Source organism: Orcinus orca, chromosome 6 (assembly GCF_937001465.1).
Source record: "Orcinus orca chromosome 6, mOrcOrc1.1, whole genome shotgun sequence".
NCBI lineage: Eukaryota > Metazoa > Chordata > Mammalia > Artiodactyla > Delphinidae > Orcinus > Orcinus orca.
In genome coordinates, this window is record NC_064564.1 from 109,857,543 (window position 1) to 109,871,654 (window position 14,112).

General features: G+C 57.0%; 1 protein-coding gene across 2 annotated transcripts in view; it reads left to right on the top strand.

Annotated features, from left to right (window-relative positions):
• NEK6 (NIMA related kinase 6) overlaps nt 1-14,112 on the top strand; it is an 84,369-nt gene that overhangs the window by 17,215 nt on the left and 53,042 nt on the right. Inside the window, exon 1 of one of the 2 annotated variants that reach the window (XM_049711441.1) lies at nt 6,383-6,547. The exons of the other annotated variant lie outside the window; for it this stretch is intronic. Coding sequence (XP_049567398.1) covers nt 6,487-6,547 — 61 coding nt within the window. The 5' untranslated portion in view covers nt 6,383-6,486. Of the gene's footprint in view, nt 1-6,382; nt 6,548-14,112 lie in introns of those variants that run through there. 2 annotated transcript variants of the gene reach the window in all.

Consider the following 14,112-nt stretch of genomic DNA (forward strand, 5'->3'; position numbering starts at 1 on the left):
TACTTAGGACTCTGCTTTGAGCCCCACAGCCCCCTGTGCTTACCCTCTTGGCGTGCCCCTATCCCTTGGGCCCACGGATGGGTCAGTCCCCTGGACTTGGAGCCTCTCCAGGGCTGGGACAAGCCGACTTTCCTCTGTGAGCCCAAGGCCCAGCCCAGGGCCTGGCCCCATGAAGGCCTTGGTGACAGTGGTGAGGGGGAAGGAGTGATGCACCCTCAGTTTGCTCCTCAGGCGTCGTTATCACAGAGACAGCTGAAACTCAGAGACTTAGACACTGTGTCCAAAGCCCAGGCCTCTGTTGGGGGCAAATGGGTTGGCTGGAGGGATAGAACCTGTTCCAAGGGGAGGAATGTCATGACTCACACACCTTATGGGCCTGCTGCAGGTGGTTCCTGAAGGGTTTGAGTCTATGGGCAATGATCCTACGATCCTATGATGATCCAGGGTTTGAGCCTATGGGCGATGGGCGTTTGGAAGGGTCTTGAGTTGGGGAGTGGCTCCCTGAAGCACATGCGTGGCCTGTGTGGAGGCTGGTGGTGGCGATGTGGGAGGGCGCTGCAGGTGTTAGGGTGGATGAGAGGGGATGGGGGCTGGCCTGGTGAGTGGGGGAGAGATGGGCAGCCTGGAGCAGAGATGAGGAGGGGCCCAGTGTCAGCAGTCTGGGCTCCTACCTGGAGACACCTGTGTCAGGGGCGAAGTCGAGGCTGCAAGTTGAAAGAACATTCCGCTGTGGCTTAAACTGCTTCAGGGCCTCGGGAGTGACTCCTTATGGGCCCATCTCAGTGTCCTCATCAGTAAAGAAGGGGTGATGAGGGCTTCCCTGGTGGTGCAGTTGTTGAGAGTCCGCCTGCCGATGCAGGGGACGTGGGTTCGTGGCCCCGTCCGCGAAGATCCCACATGCCGCGGAGCAGCTGGGCCCGCGAGCCGTGGCCGCTGAGCCTGCGCGTCCGGAGCCTGTGCTCCGCAACGGGAGAGGCCACAACAGTGGGAGGCCCGCGTACGGCAAAAAAAAAAAAAAAAAAAAAAAGAACCTTTGGCTTTCTCCCACCCACCGCCCCAGCCCGTTGTCAGCTGGGTGTCGGGGCGGGAGGCCCCTCACCTCCACATCCCCAGCCTCTCTCACAGCTTTCTTGTGAAAAACAAGGCCGGCGCCTACCAACTTGCTGGGGACAGTGTGTGAATAAATGATAAAATATGTAAAGCTCACAGCAGCCGCTTTGCGAAGGGAAAAAAAGTGCCAGGGATGTGTTATTTTCCTTAAATCTGAATTTCTGCGTGTTGTCTTCTTGGGATGAGAAGCCGGAGGTAATGGGAGTGCGTCCGCCCCGGGAATACATTTATTTTCCCAGATTTCCAGGCAGGCTCATTGATCTGCAAGAGCCCCGGTTTTCTAACTCGCTTCCTGGGGAGCCCATTGTATTGTCACCATGATTGAATTCCGATTCTCGCCTTATCGACTGACTGATTGATTGGTTGGTTGGTCTGGGGGAGTCAGAGGGAAAGCTGTTCAGACGGGCAGCTCTGAGCTTTAATGTTTGTCTGTGGCACGTGGTTGCGGAGTGTTGCAGGGAGCGGGCTGGGGTCAGAGGTTCCCCTGGCCTACCCGGTCATTGGCCTGTCTTACAGCTGATGTGTGGCACGCAGCGAGGGGCTCACAGTGTCAGGTTTGGTGTGAGGCCGTGTTATGGGGTCAGTGGCACCCAGGGGGTGAGCCGGCTGTTCCCAGGATCTGTCCGGTCATCGTTTCCCACAGAGGGTGAGCCTAGCTTAACCCAGGACCCCCTTTGTGTCCCCTCTCAGAGCCAGGGGGGTTCTAGAGGAGACGGGTCTGCCCACCAACAAGGGGCTGGGCCGCACCCCTCCCACCCTGGCCCCCCACAGGGTCCAGCCCCCACTTGGGATGCAGCCCAGACATTTTAGAATGGATGAATGAGGGCAAGTGGACTAACGTGCCACATACTGTCTGGGTGACTTCACATACCTGGGTGAGGTCTCATTGCCTCATCACCAGAACCCATTTTTCTGCCGGGGAGACTGAGACTCAGAGAGGTGAGGGTCGTGGCCAAGACACCCAACAAAGAAGGCGCGGGGCCGCTCTTCACACGTGTCTGACCCTCCACTCCGGTTAGAGCGCCAGCCCCTCTACTTAGCCTTTCCCTCCTGATGCCAAGCTCCCCTAGGGCTGGACCCGGCTGCCCAGACCAGGTTCACACTCCCCCTTCCCTCGGTGCAGGTGGAGGCAGGGCAGGTGGGCCTCCTGTGTGCCAGGCACACCCTGGGCACTTTGCTTCCATGATCTTATTGAACGTGTCAAGCAAGCTTTTTAGGGAGGGCTCCCCGTTTTCAGATCATGAAAAGTGAGGCTCAGAGAGGTGATGAAAGTTGGCCAAGATTTCCTAGCAAATAGGCGAAGGACCCCAGATTTAAATTCAGGGGGGACATTCACCTGCTGGAACAGTCTTGCTGGTGGAGAACGGGTGGTTTTTGTGGGCTGGCCGGGGGCCTGATGATTTAGAAGGATAGACTTTTTCAGTGGTCTAGCCTGGGGCATGATATCAGAGGCTTTCCCGCCAAGAAAGAGCAGGGAGTCCAGCAGGGTCAGGTGGGGCCGGTGGGGCCTCTCTTGGCTGCCCAGGAAACGTGGGGCAGTAAGGCCCCCAAAGCACCCCAGTCCTTAGACAGCCTGCTGCAGCCCTTCTCTTTCTGGCTTCAGTTGCCCCACCTGTGCAGTGGGACGAAGGGAGGACACCACTTATCTGCTGAGTGCTGATTATTTGCTAGGCAATTTGCTGCACCATCTGATTTCATTGTCCCAGCGACCCCGTGAAGCCTTATTTGTACCCGCCGGCCCACTCCTCAGCTGCATTTCCCTCGTAGCACTTATTGTGTCAGAAATGACCGTGTCTGTTTGCTGCCATGTCTGGATCCACCTCTTGACCACACACCTCTGGAGGGACAAGGCCCTCTCTGCCTTGTGCCGCAGACAATGCTTGGTTCCGCGAGCCTCTCAAGAAAAGCCTGGCAAATGATGACGGAATGAAGGAACCTCGTTTTCTTGGAAGGGAAACAGAGGCCCACAAGAGCACAGCTCTGAGCCCTCAGTCACCCACCGGGGCAGGATGGAGCCCCTGCCCATCCGGGGCCAGCTGGGGCCTCTCTCGCTGACCGGCCTTCAGCCTGGAATTCCAGGTGCGCCTGGGTCCCCGCAGGTTCATGCCGCCCAAAGAAGCTTCCAGTCTGTGCCTGTGGCTTTGGATCAGCTCAGAAAAAGCGTGTCCTATGACTGCTCAAGGAATCTGGGCATTTAGCCCAGAAAAGAGTGTGTTTCCTGGCTTCCTGAGAACTGGGGCCCACCCTGCCCCTGGCCTGGGCGTGCAGAAGGGGAGGGAGGGAGAGATGGACTCCAGCCCTGCAAGGCGAGGGCATCCGGCCTTATCATCTGAGGTTCTTGAGACTGTCCCGGCGAGGCCACCCCGGCACGGCCAGGCCAGAGTTTCCCCAGTGTTGGGGGGCATCTCTGAGATGGGATAAGAGCTCTCGAGTTACTGGAAAAGAAACATTCCTTGAACTCAGACAGCTTTTTATCCCCAGCGGCTCTGCCGGCACACCTCTGGTCACCACGAGGCAGACGTGGGTTCAGCGGTCACGGAGCACAGGGTGACTGGCTTCCATTGGGTCATCAGGCCTCCGGGGCCAGATGTTTTGAAAGCTCCTCCCCACAGCGCCAGGCATCTGGCCTCTCCCTCCGAGGCTGGGCGTGGGTTTACGAGGTGTCTTTGAAGAGGGCTGGAGTCATGCGGACCGTGATGTCTGCTTGTTGCATGATTTCACAATTTGATTTTCTTTTCACAAGAAGGGTCAGTGCTTCTCTCGCCCTCTCCCTCCTCCTTTTCCTTTTTATTTTCTTTTCCTCTTGATCCTCCCTCATTGACTGGCCTGGAACGCCTCCCTCGGGCTGGGAGATCACCCAGTCCTCAGAGGGGATTAACTGGAGTTACCCACAGGTTAACTGGAATATACTTGCCAAGTTTCTGAGATGGAGAAAACCTCCTTTTTGTACTCAGAGGAGAGTGGAGGAGGCTAGCCTCCCTTCTCCTCGGCGAGGATTGAAAAAAGTCACCCAGCAGGGCACAGCGGCTGGAGTTTGGTTCCCAAACTGTGTGACATTCTCGCTGATCCGTGGTGACATGAGAAAACTTAAGGACAGGCCTGGCATCAGCTACTTTCTTATGTCGGGTGTCCTTCTTTTACGCAGGATGGTGATCACAGATAGAAATTTTATTTAGATGTCAGAAAACGTTGACAACCTTATGTTTGTCCTCAGAATTTGGGGGACGCTTTACAGGCCTGTGAAATCCCCAGACCTGGGAACCACTGATTTACTTCCTCTGCAGCACCCAAAACAGAAGTTGAGGCTGAGGGACTCTTCGATAAGTCTGCAGTGCCTGGAGAACCTGGGAAACTGCAGCTGCATGTGAAAGCCAGCTGTGCTGGGGTTGGTGGGCCGGGGTGGGGAGTGTATTCGTTTTCTAGGGCTGCCATAACAAATCAGCACAAACGGGGTGGGTTAAAACAACAGAAATTTATCCTCTCACAGTCCTGGAGGCCAGAAGTCCAAATTCAAGGTGTTGGCAGGGTTGGTTCCTTCCGGAGGCTCTGAGGGCAAGTCTGTTCCATGCCTCACTCCTGGCTTCTGGTGGTTACCGGCAGTCCTTGGCGTTCCCTGGCTTGTAGACACATCGCTGCAATCTCTGTCTCTGTTGTCACATGGCCTTCTCCCTGTGCATCTCTGAGTTCACGTTTCCCTCTGCTTTTAAAGATGCCAGCCATTGGATTAGGGCCACCCTAATCTTGTGTGACCTTATCTTAATTTGATTCCATCTGCAAAGACCTTATTTCCAGTTAAGGCCGCATTTCCGGGTTCCAGGTAGACGTGAGTTTTGGAGGGATGCTGTTCGACCTGGTACAGGAGGGGTGAGGAGGCAGCCCTGTCTGGATAGGGCGTAGCTGAGCCTTAGTACTTCGGCGTGTCTGCAGCCATTTGGGTTGGGTTAACTAGGGTACCCAGGGGCCCCACCAACATTCCCACAGAGGAGACGGATGGCGCCCAGGGACCCCGGTCCAGGGAGGGAGAGCTGTCACCATAGCCAGGGCCGGGTCGTGTCACCCCCACTGAATAGACTCAGAGACTCGGGAGGTGACCTGGCCAGGGGGTCGCTGACCCCAGTGTCCGTGCTCTGCGTCCTAGCCTCACTGGCCACAAGCACTTAGTCCTTCCGTGGCACCGGCCCGGGCAGCTTAGAGCCGAGAGCCTCTCCTCTCCCTGCATGAGCCGCCAACCCTGGCTGTGCTCCCTGAGCTGGGAGAGGGGCCCCTCCCCATAATGACAGTGCCCCGCCCTTCTGGGTGGCGCCTGCCAGTGCAGCCTCTGCCTGCTTTGTGGGTAAAGGGCAGCCTGCAGGGCGGGAAGGAGGGATCCAGGCTCTTCTGTTTCCCCAGGGACGCTTATCTCTTTTGGCAAAGGCCCCGTAACCAGACGTTTCCGGGGGAGCGTCCCAGCCTGACCCGTCCTGGCCCAGTGATCTTGATCAAGGAAGTCCCAGGCCTCTCTGAGCCTCACATCTCCTCTCCTGGGTGATAGGAGTAGGGATTTCTGCCCATCTCAGGATTAGGGGATGGCTGAGTGAGTTAGAGGTTGTAACCACCTTTTATGAATCCTTCCGGTGCCTGGCACGGAGGCTGGCACACATTGGATGCTCAATGAATACCAAATAGGAGAGAGTGTCTTGGAGCCCAGAATGTACACTTTATGGCCCTCCTGAGATAGGGCCCCAGCAGGGTCTCCTGAGAGGGAGGCGCTGTAGGCATTTCCTTCCTCCTGTCCGTGGACAGTTACCTGGGATGACCAGGGAAGGGGTGGGGAGGCCAGTGTGCACGTAGCAGAGGTGGAGGCTGGGTGCTGCTAAACTGTGACTGGGGCTTTAATTCATCACGTAACCCATTGAGTAAAATCATGCCTAGATTTGGTACCACAGGAGGCAGAGCGTGCAGAAGAGCCCTGGAAGGGGGGTCTGGAAACCCGAGTTCTGGCCCTGGCTCTGCATCCCTTACCAGCTCTGTGTGCAGATGTTCGGTCCCTCCCCTCTGCAGACCTGAGGCCACTGCTGTCCTTAGCGCCTCTGTCCCGCAGCTGATGCTGGGCTCGCCTAGCCTCCAGGCCTTTGCACAGGCTGTGCCTTCCGCCGGGAGTGGCCTCCCCCTGCTCCTCCGCTCAGAGCAGCTTCCTATTACGAGGAAGCACCCCCGCCTCCACAGGCGGACCGCACAGAGCTTTCCCTGTGTTTCCACACCCTGGGTGTACAAAGCAGCCATCCCGTGGGGCTGTAGGTGTCGGCTTATGCGACTCCTGTCTCTCTCTAAACAAGGAGCCCCACTGAGGACGGAGGCTGGTCCCACTATGTGTTGGTCGATTGAACAAACGGTTTAATGTCCTTGGACACATCACTTCTCTGCTCTGAGCCTTGGTTTCCTGTCTTCCTGCTTTCAAGTGGATCCTTCGGGGTTTTTTCTGAGGTCTCTGGTGAGACATGAGGCCTCAGATGAGTGGATTCAGGGTTTCTCCCGCTCCCAGTGGCGTGGCAGCCACTGCACGTGTGTTTAATGATCACCTGCCATTGATGCAATGATACGAGCGCAGCGTGGGAGATTTTCTGGGTGCTCAGCTCCGCATTCCCAGTTAGTGGATTCCAGTGTCTTTGGAAAGGCGGGACTGAGGCAACCTCGACGGGGTGATTTTAATTGCTGTTGGGCCAACCCTCCCAACCCGTCCCTCTGCAGGGATTCTTCCCACGTGCGGAGGGAAGCCTGTGTGCGTCTAGGGTCCGAGACTCCGTGTGCACCTGCCCCACAGAATTCTCCCTACGCTTCCATGTCCGGCTGGAGCTCCCCTTCACGATGCAGACAGCAGGCTCCACTGGGATTCATCCCCAACCCCCTACGCTCCAGACCGGCACCAGATTTCAAACCCCACCTTTGCCGTCTCCCACCTGTGGGAGTCAGCACCTCTCTGAGCCTCAGTCTCCCCATCTGCAAAATGGAGATAGTAACACCCACCCTTGGGAATGACCGGGTGGACCCCAACACGTGGCACAGTGCGTGGCATGGGGGGGGAGCATGTTCTCACCATGGTGTTCCTTACTCTAGATAGAGATCAGAGTGAAACAGAGACCAGCAGCCTGTTCGTTGAAGCCAAAAAATGTCCGTTGTCTGAAGAATTTTGTTTTGGAAGACGAGCCCAGGTTTTGGGTCAGAACCTTATGCCCTCAGGAATTTCATGGTTGAGCATCCAGGCAGATTTTATAAGCTTGGTGACCACCCAAGCCTTTGAGCCTTCCACGTGGATGTTCCCAGGTCAGGCTCTTCGGGAATCTCTTGCACAGCTGGGCTGCTTGTCGCGTCGGTAGCGTGATTTCCATAGAGCAGGTTCTGTCTGGCTATGAATAGATGTTTTTTTCTCTCTTTCTTGGATGCCTGAATGGCAGTCTCCCTCCTGCGGTCCCAGAGGCCGACCTGAGTGTAAAACTCCAAAATGGACATCAGAGCAGGGTCATCCGTTCCTGCTTGGACTCTCGGCTCCCAGCGAGGCTCAAAGAGGTGGGTCGTTGGCTGCCGTGACCTGGGAGTTTCCCGAGGGTCTCCCAAGCTAAACTAGTTATAAAGACTGCTGAACAAAGTGAAGGAATCAGAGTTCATGGATAAGGTAGCAGCTCAGAGCAGCAGGCGAGTTAAGGAGGATGGTGTAGTGTCTTTAGAAACCTGCCTGCTGGCATCCAGGCCACAGATGGGCAAAGCCCCTGAGGACAGGAAGGACTCTGGAGATATGCCTGCTGCGGGCCGGAGGGCCTTGTGGCTCAGTGGTTGGAGTGTGGGTGCTGGAGCCACGCTAGCTGGCTTCAAACCCCAGCGGTGTTATATAAGGGGTAAGTAGGTTAACCTCACTTAAGTGCATTAGAGTAAGGCTTGGTGCATAGTAAATATATCAGGGTAAACTGAGGCCCAGAGAGGGCAAGGGACTCGACCGTGGTCACCCAGAAAGTCATCAGAGCAGCCAGACAGAAACTCATGATTCCTAGTCTTGTGGACACTTCTCTCCTCCCCCGGCCCCCTCAGTCAGCCTGTTTCAACTCTGCCTTCTGAAGGGAAGTCGCATGACCCCTCAGCCCGTAAGAATTCAGACTGTGCAGAATTTCGGAAACCTCTTCGGGCTGGCTGGGGGCCTTGTCGCAATTCCATTCAGCTGCTAGTTCTTTTTTCTTCCCTTTTTTCCTTTGAAAGCTCGAGAGAGTCTCCTTTTCTAGCTCCCCAAAGAGAAAAATTAACCTTTTGGCAAAGGAGTTTGAAGACTTAAGTCCCTGTTGTGCATCCCTGAACCAACCCCTGCCCTCTTTCTGGCCCTCAGTTTCCCCATCTGTAAAATGAGAAGAGTTCCCCCCCACCCCCGACGACAGGCTGGGTGACTCCCACCTGCCAGCCTGTAATGTCTTCGGTGACAAGCGAGCTGAGACGTGCCGCCCAGAGCACAGGTCTGCGTTGACGGCCGGGTGAGTGTTGACTAAACTGAAGCTGGTGATACATCCTTCTAGGAAGTGAGGTGAAACCCATCAGAAACGCCGCCCGCTTCCGCCCACCTCCTGGTTTCAAAGGTTATTTGAGTCATCAGAGTTGCCAGTACTTTTCTTGTTCTCCTGTTTCAGCGAAACGCTCCTTGACCACTCTGGGCTGAGGCTGGGTGGCCAGGACGGTCTCGTCTGCAGGCCGCCAAGGCGTCAGAACCGAGGGGCTCGGTGGGCACTGCAGCCACGAGCTCTGGAAGCTGCCAGCCTAGGAGGTGAATCCTGCTCCCAGGCTGGTGATACCACCCCTCTCTGAGCGTCAGTCTCCTCATCTGTGAAATGGGTGGGTGAGCCCCGCCGGCAGGGTGAGATGGCAAGCCCAGAATAGGGGGATGGGAGCCCCAGCTCACGGCCCTCTTCCTTCCTGCTTAAGAGGTCCTGGCTCTCCTGGGCTCTGGCTGGGGCTCAGGAGATGTTTATATGCCCAAGGCCTCCCTGGCTCTGGGGGGACAGAGGGACATTTGGCCAAGCCAGGAAGCCTAGAGGCAGACCCTCACCCATCAGGGCCAACAGCGTCCTGAGCGCAGTCCTCTCAGCCTTCCGATGGGGAGCTGAGGGCCCAGGAGGGGAAGGATCCAGAGCAGGGAAGCCGTGGAGCCAAGGCTAGAGCCGAGGATCCTAGACCCGGAGTCCCCTCACCCTGGGTTCTCCCGGCACCATCAGGGGGGCCAGCCCGGCTGGGCCTGGGAATTCAGAGATGGGTGCCATGGTGGGCCTGGAGTGGACTTGGAGCTGAGCCCTATCTGAATAGGCCCTGGCAGGGGCCTCGGGCAAGTCATGCCCAGCCCTGAGCCCCCATGTCCTCATCTCAAAATTGGGCACCATTCCTGCTGTGCCCACCTATCAAAGTTGTCATGAGGCTTCGTAAGATGGTGTGGGTAAAAATCCCTCTGCAGAAAATCAAGATCTGTCCGGATGTGAAGGATTTGATATTTGTCCTCCCCTGGGGCATTTCTGTATCCCTATCACTCAGACGGTGTCTGGTACGGAGTAGGTGCTCAGTAAGTGTTGCATGAGTGAATGACAATAGGTACCATTTATTAAGCACCTGCTATATATCAGGCATCACCCAGGGAACTTGTCACGAGGTGCTGTAATCCTGACAGCAACCTGGGAGTTTAGGTGTGTCACCCTTTTACAGATAAGAAATCTGAGGCTCAAAAAGTGAAGTAACTTTACCTAAGTTCACACACAAGTGGTATGTGAGGAAGTCAGGATTCACACCTGACTCTTAAGTCCGCGTGTCCTTCCAGGTGCTCACGAGGGCCTGCTGGGCCACCCGCTCCCTGGGGTATGCTGGTGTTTAACAAACAGGTCCCTGGGCAGAGGGGTGGCGGGGTGGGAGGGAGAGGGATTTGTACAAAGCCTTGATTTGTAGCATTTGCCAATTTCCAGGGTGTAAGTATTCCTAGCGTGCCTGATTGCAAGGCACCAACATGATAACTGTCTCACAAAGTCCCTGAGAATTTAGCAAGCAGCCCCCGCAAGCCATGAGTCACGGCTCCAGTGCACCTGTGCACCCCTCTGCTTTGTACAGCCCCCTCCTATGCCCAAGGAAGGCCACGGAGTTAGCAGTGTCCGCTGGTCTGGGACAGCAGACTGGAACCAAGCAGATGGCTTGGGTGGGCCTACCTGTGCTTCTAGACCCCTCAACCCTCTCCCTCCAGGGCCCCTGGAGCTGCCTGCGGTCTCGGTATCACACAAAGACTTGGGGGGTGGCGTGGATGAGATGCGAAAACTGATCCGCGACACTGCGACTGGAATATTAAGGCCTGCCAGCCCCACCGTGTGCGATATTCCTGCCAGGCCCGGAGCAGAGCCCTGTAAACGCCGGGATATAATGGACAATAAAAGTCGCCGGAAAATAGTGAGTCTCCTAGGACCACTGTCATCCCTGCCACACGCTGCTTGCTGGAATCACGAGCCGTGTGATCATGAGGCACGATCGTCATGTAAATATATAGGGTCTCTCGCCAGCCAGCACCGGCCAAGATTTATTTTATTGAGGCAGTGGGGGGAGGGGGATGACTCAGGTTCATCGTCCTGGTAACTTTGTAAAATGCTTTGCCATCACTTCCAGCTTCTGGGAGAATGCAGCAGGAGCCAGTGTGGCCTCTCCCGTCCTCCCTAAAAGGGGGAGATTCCCCAGAGGCCGTGGGCCCCACCTGCCACATTCACAGGCCCAGGGGCCTGGTTGGCCACGAGACTGGGGTCCCCTGGGGAAGGAAGACCGGTCTTATTGTGACACTTGGTTCACAGAGTGGGTTGCCAGAAATATTTGTTGCAGGGATATCGCTGTTGAATGAGCACTGTTTTTTTTTTAAGGGAATTCCTTTATTTTTATTATTTATTTATTTTTGGCTGCGTTGGGTCTTCGTTTCTGTGTGAGGGCTTTCTCGAGTTGCGGCGAGCGGGGGCCACTCTCACTGTCGCAGCCTCTCTTGTTGCGGAGCACAGGCTCCAGATGCGCAGGCTCAGTAGTTGTGGCTCATGGGCCTAGTTGCTCTGTGGCGTGTGGGATCTTCCCGGACCAGGGCTCGAACCTGTGTCCCCTGCATTGGAGGCAGATTCTCAACCACTGCGCCACCAGGGAAGCCCAGCACTGGTTTTTAATGGTGATACGGTAAGCATAATAGTAGCAACAGCCACATTGATTGAGCTCTTGTGTATACCTAGTCCTGATAGCCCTGAGCTGCTGGCATTCTGCCGGCGTGTCCTCCACGCGGTCCTCATAACCAGCTCCACGAGGTCGGTCCTACACAGCCCCCAGTTTACAGAGGAGGGAACTGCAGAGACACGGCGACAGGCCTGACCCGAGCTCCTGCGGCTGGACAGAGGCAGTGCAGGATTTGAACGTCAGATTCCAGAGCCTGTGCTGGGCGGCCTTACCTCACTTCCTGGCCCTTGGGTCCCAGATCCAGTGCCACTACCTCCCTGCAGCCCCCTTGATTGGCCCAAGTTGGAATCAGTGGCCCCTACTTTGATTCTGCAACACAGTTAAGCACTTGGGTCTGGTTCCCCCACGACCACGAGGACTCAGACCTACATTTCCATCCAGGCTCTGCCTCTCTCCAGCTGGGACACCTCCAGCGAGTCACGTGACCTCACTAGCCTCACTTTCCTCATCTGTCAAATGGACACACTGTCTGCCTTACAGGGTCGTTTTGTAAGCACATGAGCTGCCAACACCCCTCAAGGATCTGGCCCTGCACCTGGCAGTTAAGGGGTGCTCTGTGTGTGGACCGCACTGTGTACACATCGCCACTCCCGTGGCTGTGTGTCTGGGAGCTGGGAGGCCTCTGAGCCGTCCCCCCATATGGCTGTGGCTTGTTGCGAGTGGGGAGGGCAGTGTGCAGGGGGCTGGGGGGCTCACAAAATCTTCCAAGGTCAGAGAGAGTGTCCCTTAGCAATTCCAGACCCAGAAGGTCTGGTTTTCCTCCCAGACATGAGCACAGGATTAGATAACAAGCTCCTGGAGCTCAGTTTCAGGGCACGCCAGCGAGTTGCAAATTCTCCATCAGCCTCATAAAAAGTATTGGCACAAGAAGAACCCTCCCAAGACTGCAGAGCCCGACCCACCCGTGTTGTAGGTGGCGAAACCAAGACCCAGAGACAGGCCATGACTGTCCCAAGGCCACGCGGCCCTTTGAGAGTCCCAGACCCTGTGAGTCCTGAGCCACCACGCCACACGCCGTGGCTCAGAGCGGGATTCACCCTCGAGGGGTTAAAAATGGCCTCATAATTTCCCAGGCCCGACGCGGAGTCCACGAGGATCCCGTGGGGAATGTGACGCAGGAAGGTCCAGGGCCACTGTGGTGTGGCCTGGAAGCTGAGATGGTGCGCTGGCCCGTAACTCTGCGTGGGGTGGCAGGACTAGATGGACGAGACACTGTCACCCACAGACCGAGCCACGCTGAGCTGCATGGAGGTCGCGCTGGAGGCTCCCGGTGACCCAGGCAGCCCTGAGAGTCGGCACTGCGAGCCCGTCGGTGCCCCTCAGCACAGCTCCACCCTCTCTTCTGTGTCCCAGGTGGACAGGCGCGGAGTGACTGGCAGTGCGTGTGTGCCCATGGGCATGGAGGCTGATCCGAGCCAAGGTAAACTTCAGGAAGGTTCTTGCCATCCTGGCCCAGGAGGAAGAGGAAGGCTCCAGGAATCTGTGTTTTCCCTGGGTGCTACCGTGTCCTAGATGGGAGCCCTGGAGGGAATTCCTTTCAGCAGAAAGGAGGCCGGAAGCAGAAGAAAAACAATGGTTAGGCAGAAAGTGCCCAACTTGGGGGCCCGACCGGCCCGTCTGGAGCCTCTGCTGTGCGTGCAGGCTGATGCCGCCCACCTCGCCGGGTCGTGGAGGACGGTCCTCCAGGGGTGCCCCGTGAGCCGGGGCCTGGGCGGGGAGTCCACCCAGGCCTGTGGACGGCTGGCCTGGGCCCGGCTGCAGTCACCCAGGGGCCGGCACCTGGCATATGCCCGACAGTTGGGCCCGGCTGGCGGGGAAGGTGTGCTGGCAGGTGGCCGAGTCCCGGTGCCAGGATCTGGCTCCGTGTGTCCTCTGGGGCCTCAGCTGCCATATGCCCTCGTCAGTCCCCGCGGTCGAGCTGCAGATGGGGCGCGGGGGGTGGGGGTGGGTCTTGCCCAGGGTGGAGCTGGCTTTCGTTCTGGAGAGGAAGGCGTGTTCTGACCACGGGAGCTCTTTTCGGAGGTGGAGGGCTGGGGCTGGCCTGGAGGCGTCCCTGCCTTCTCCCACATGCCCGCAGGTCCACCAGCCTCCGTGCCTTTGACCCCACTGCGTTCTTGGCTGGAATTCCCGTCCCTCTGGTGCTCACCCTGCTTCTCCTTCCAGGCTACCCCAGACTCCAACTCTTGGAAGAAGCTGTCCGTGATCTTCCTGGGTCACGAAGTGAGGGTCTCTCAGTCCTTTTCTTGGGGACACTTTTCATGCTCTTTCTGGCTTGCGTTATCTGTCCCTGTGTTTCTGGGTTCTCTCCTGTGACCCCGTAAGAGCAAGGGGGTTTCCATCCATGCGATCTTGGGGTCACCCGTGGTCAGCACAGGCCCTCAACGGAGCCAGCAGCTGGAAGGAGGTGTAGAAGGAAGGGAAGGTGGGAACACTCAGATCCTGGATCCACAGCCTGGTGTGCGGGAGCACGGGGCCAGGATAAGGATTAATAATCAACAGTAGCTCCAGTGACTGGGGCTCTGTTCGATGTCAGGCCTGGGGCTAAGCACTTTTGAGGCCCCTGATGCTGTGGAGCCCTCCACAGCCCGGGGCGATGCACACTATTTGTGTCCCAGTTTTACCTGCGAGAACCCTGGGGCCCACATAGCTGGGGTGCGCCAGAGCCAGGACTTGAACCCAGGGCTGCTGCCTACCAAGGCTGTCATCTGTTAGGCAGCAAATATTTTTGGTTCAGCTCACAAAAGAGAGATTAGAAAGGGTTAA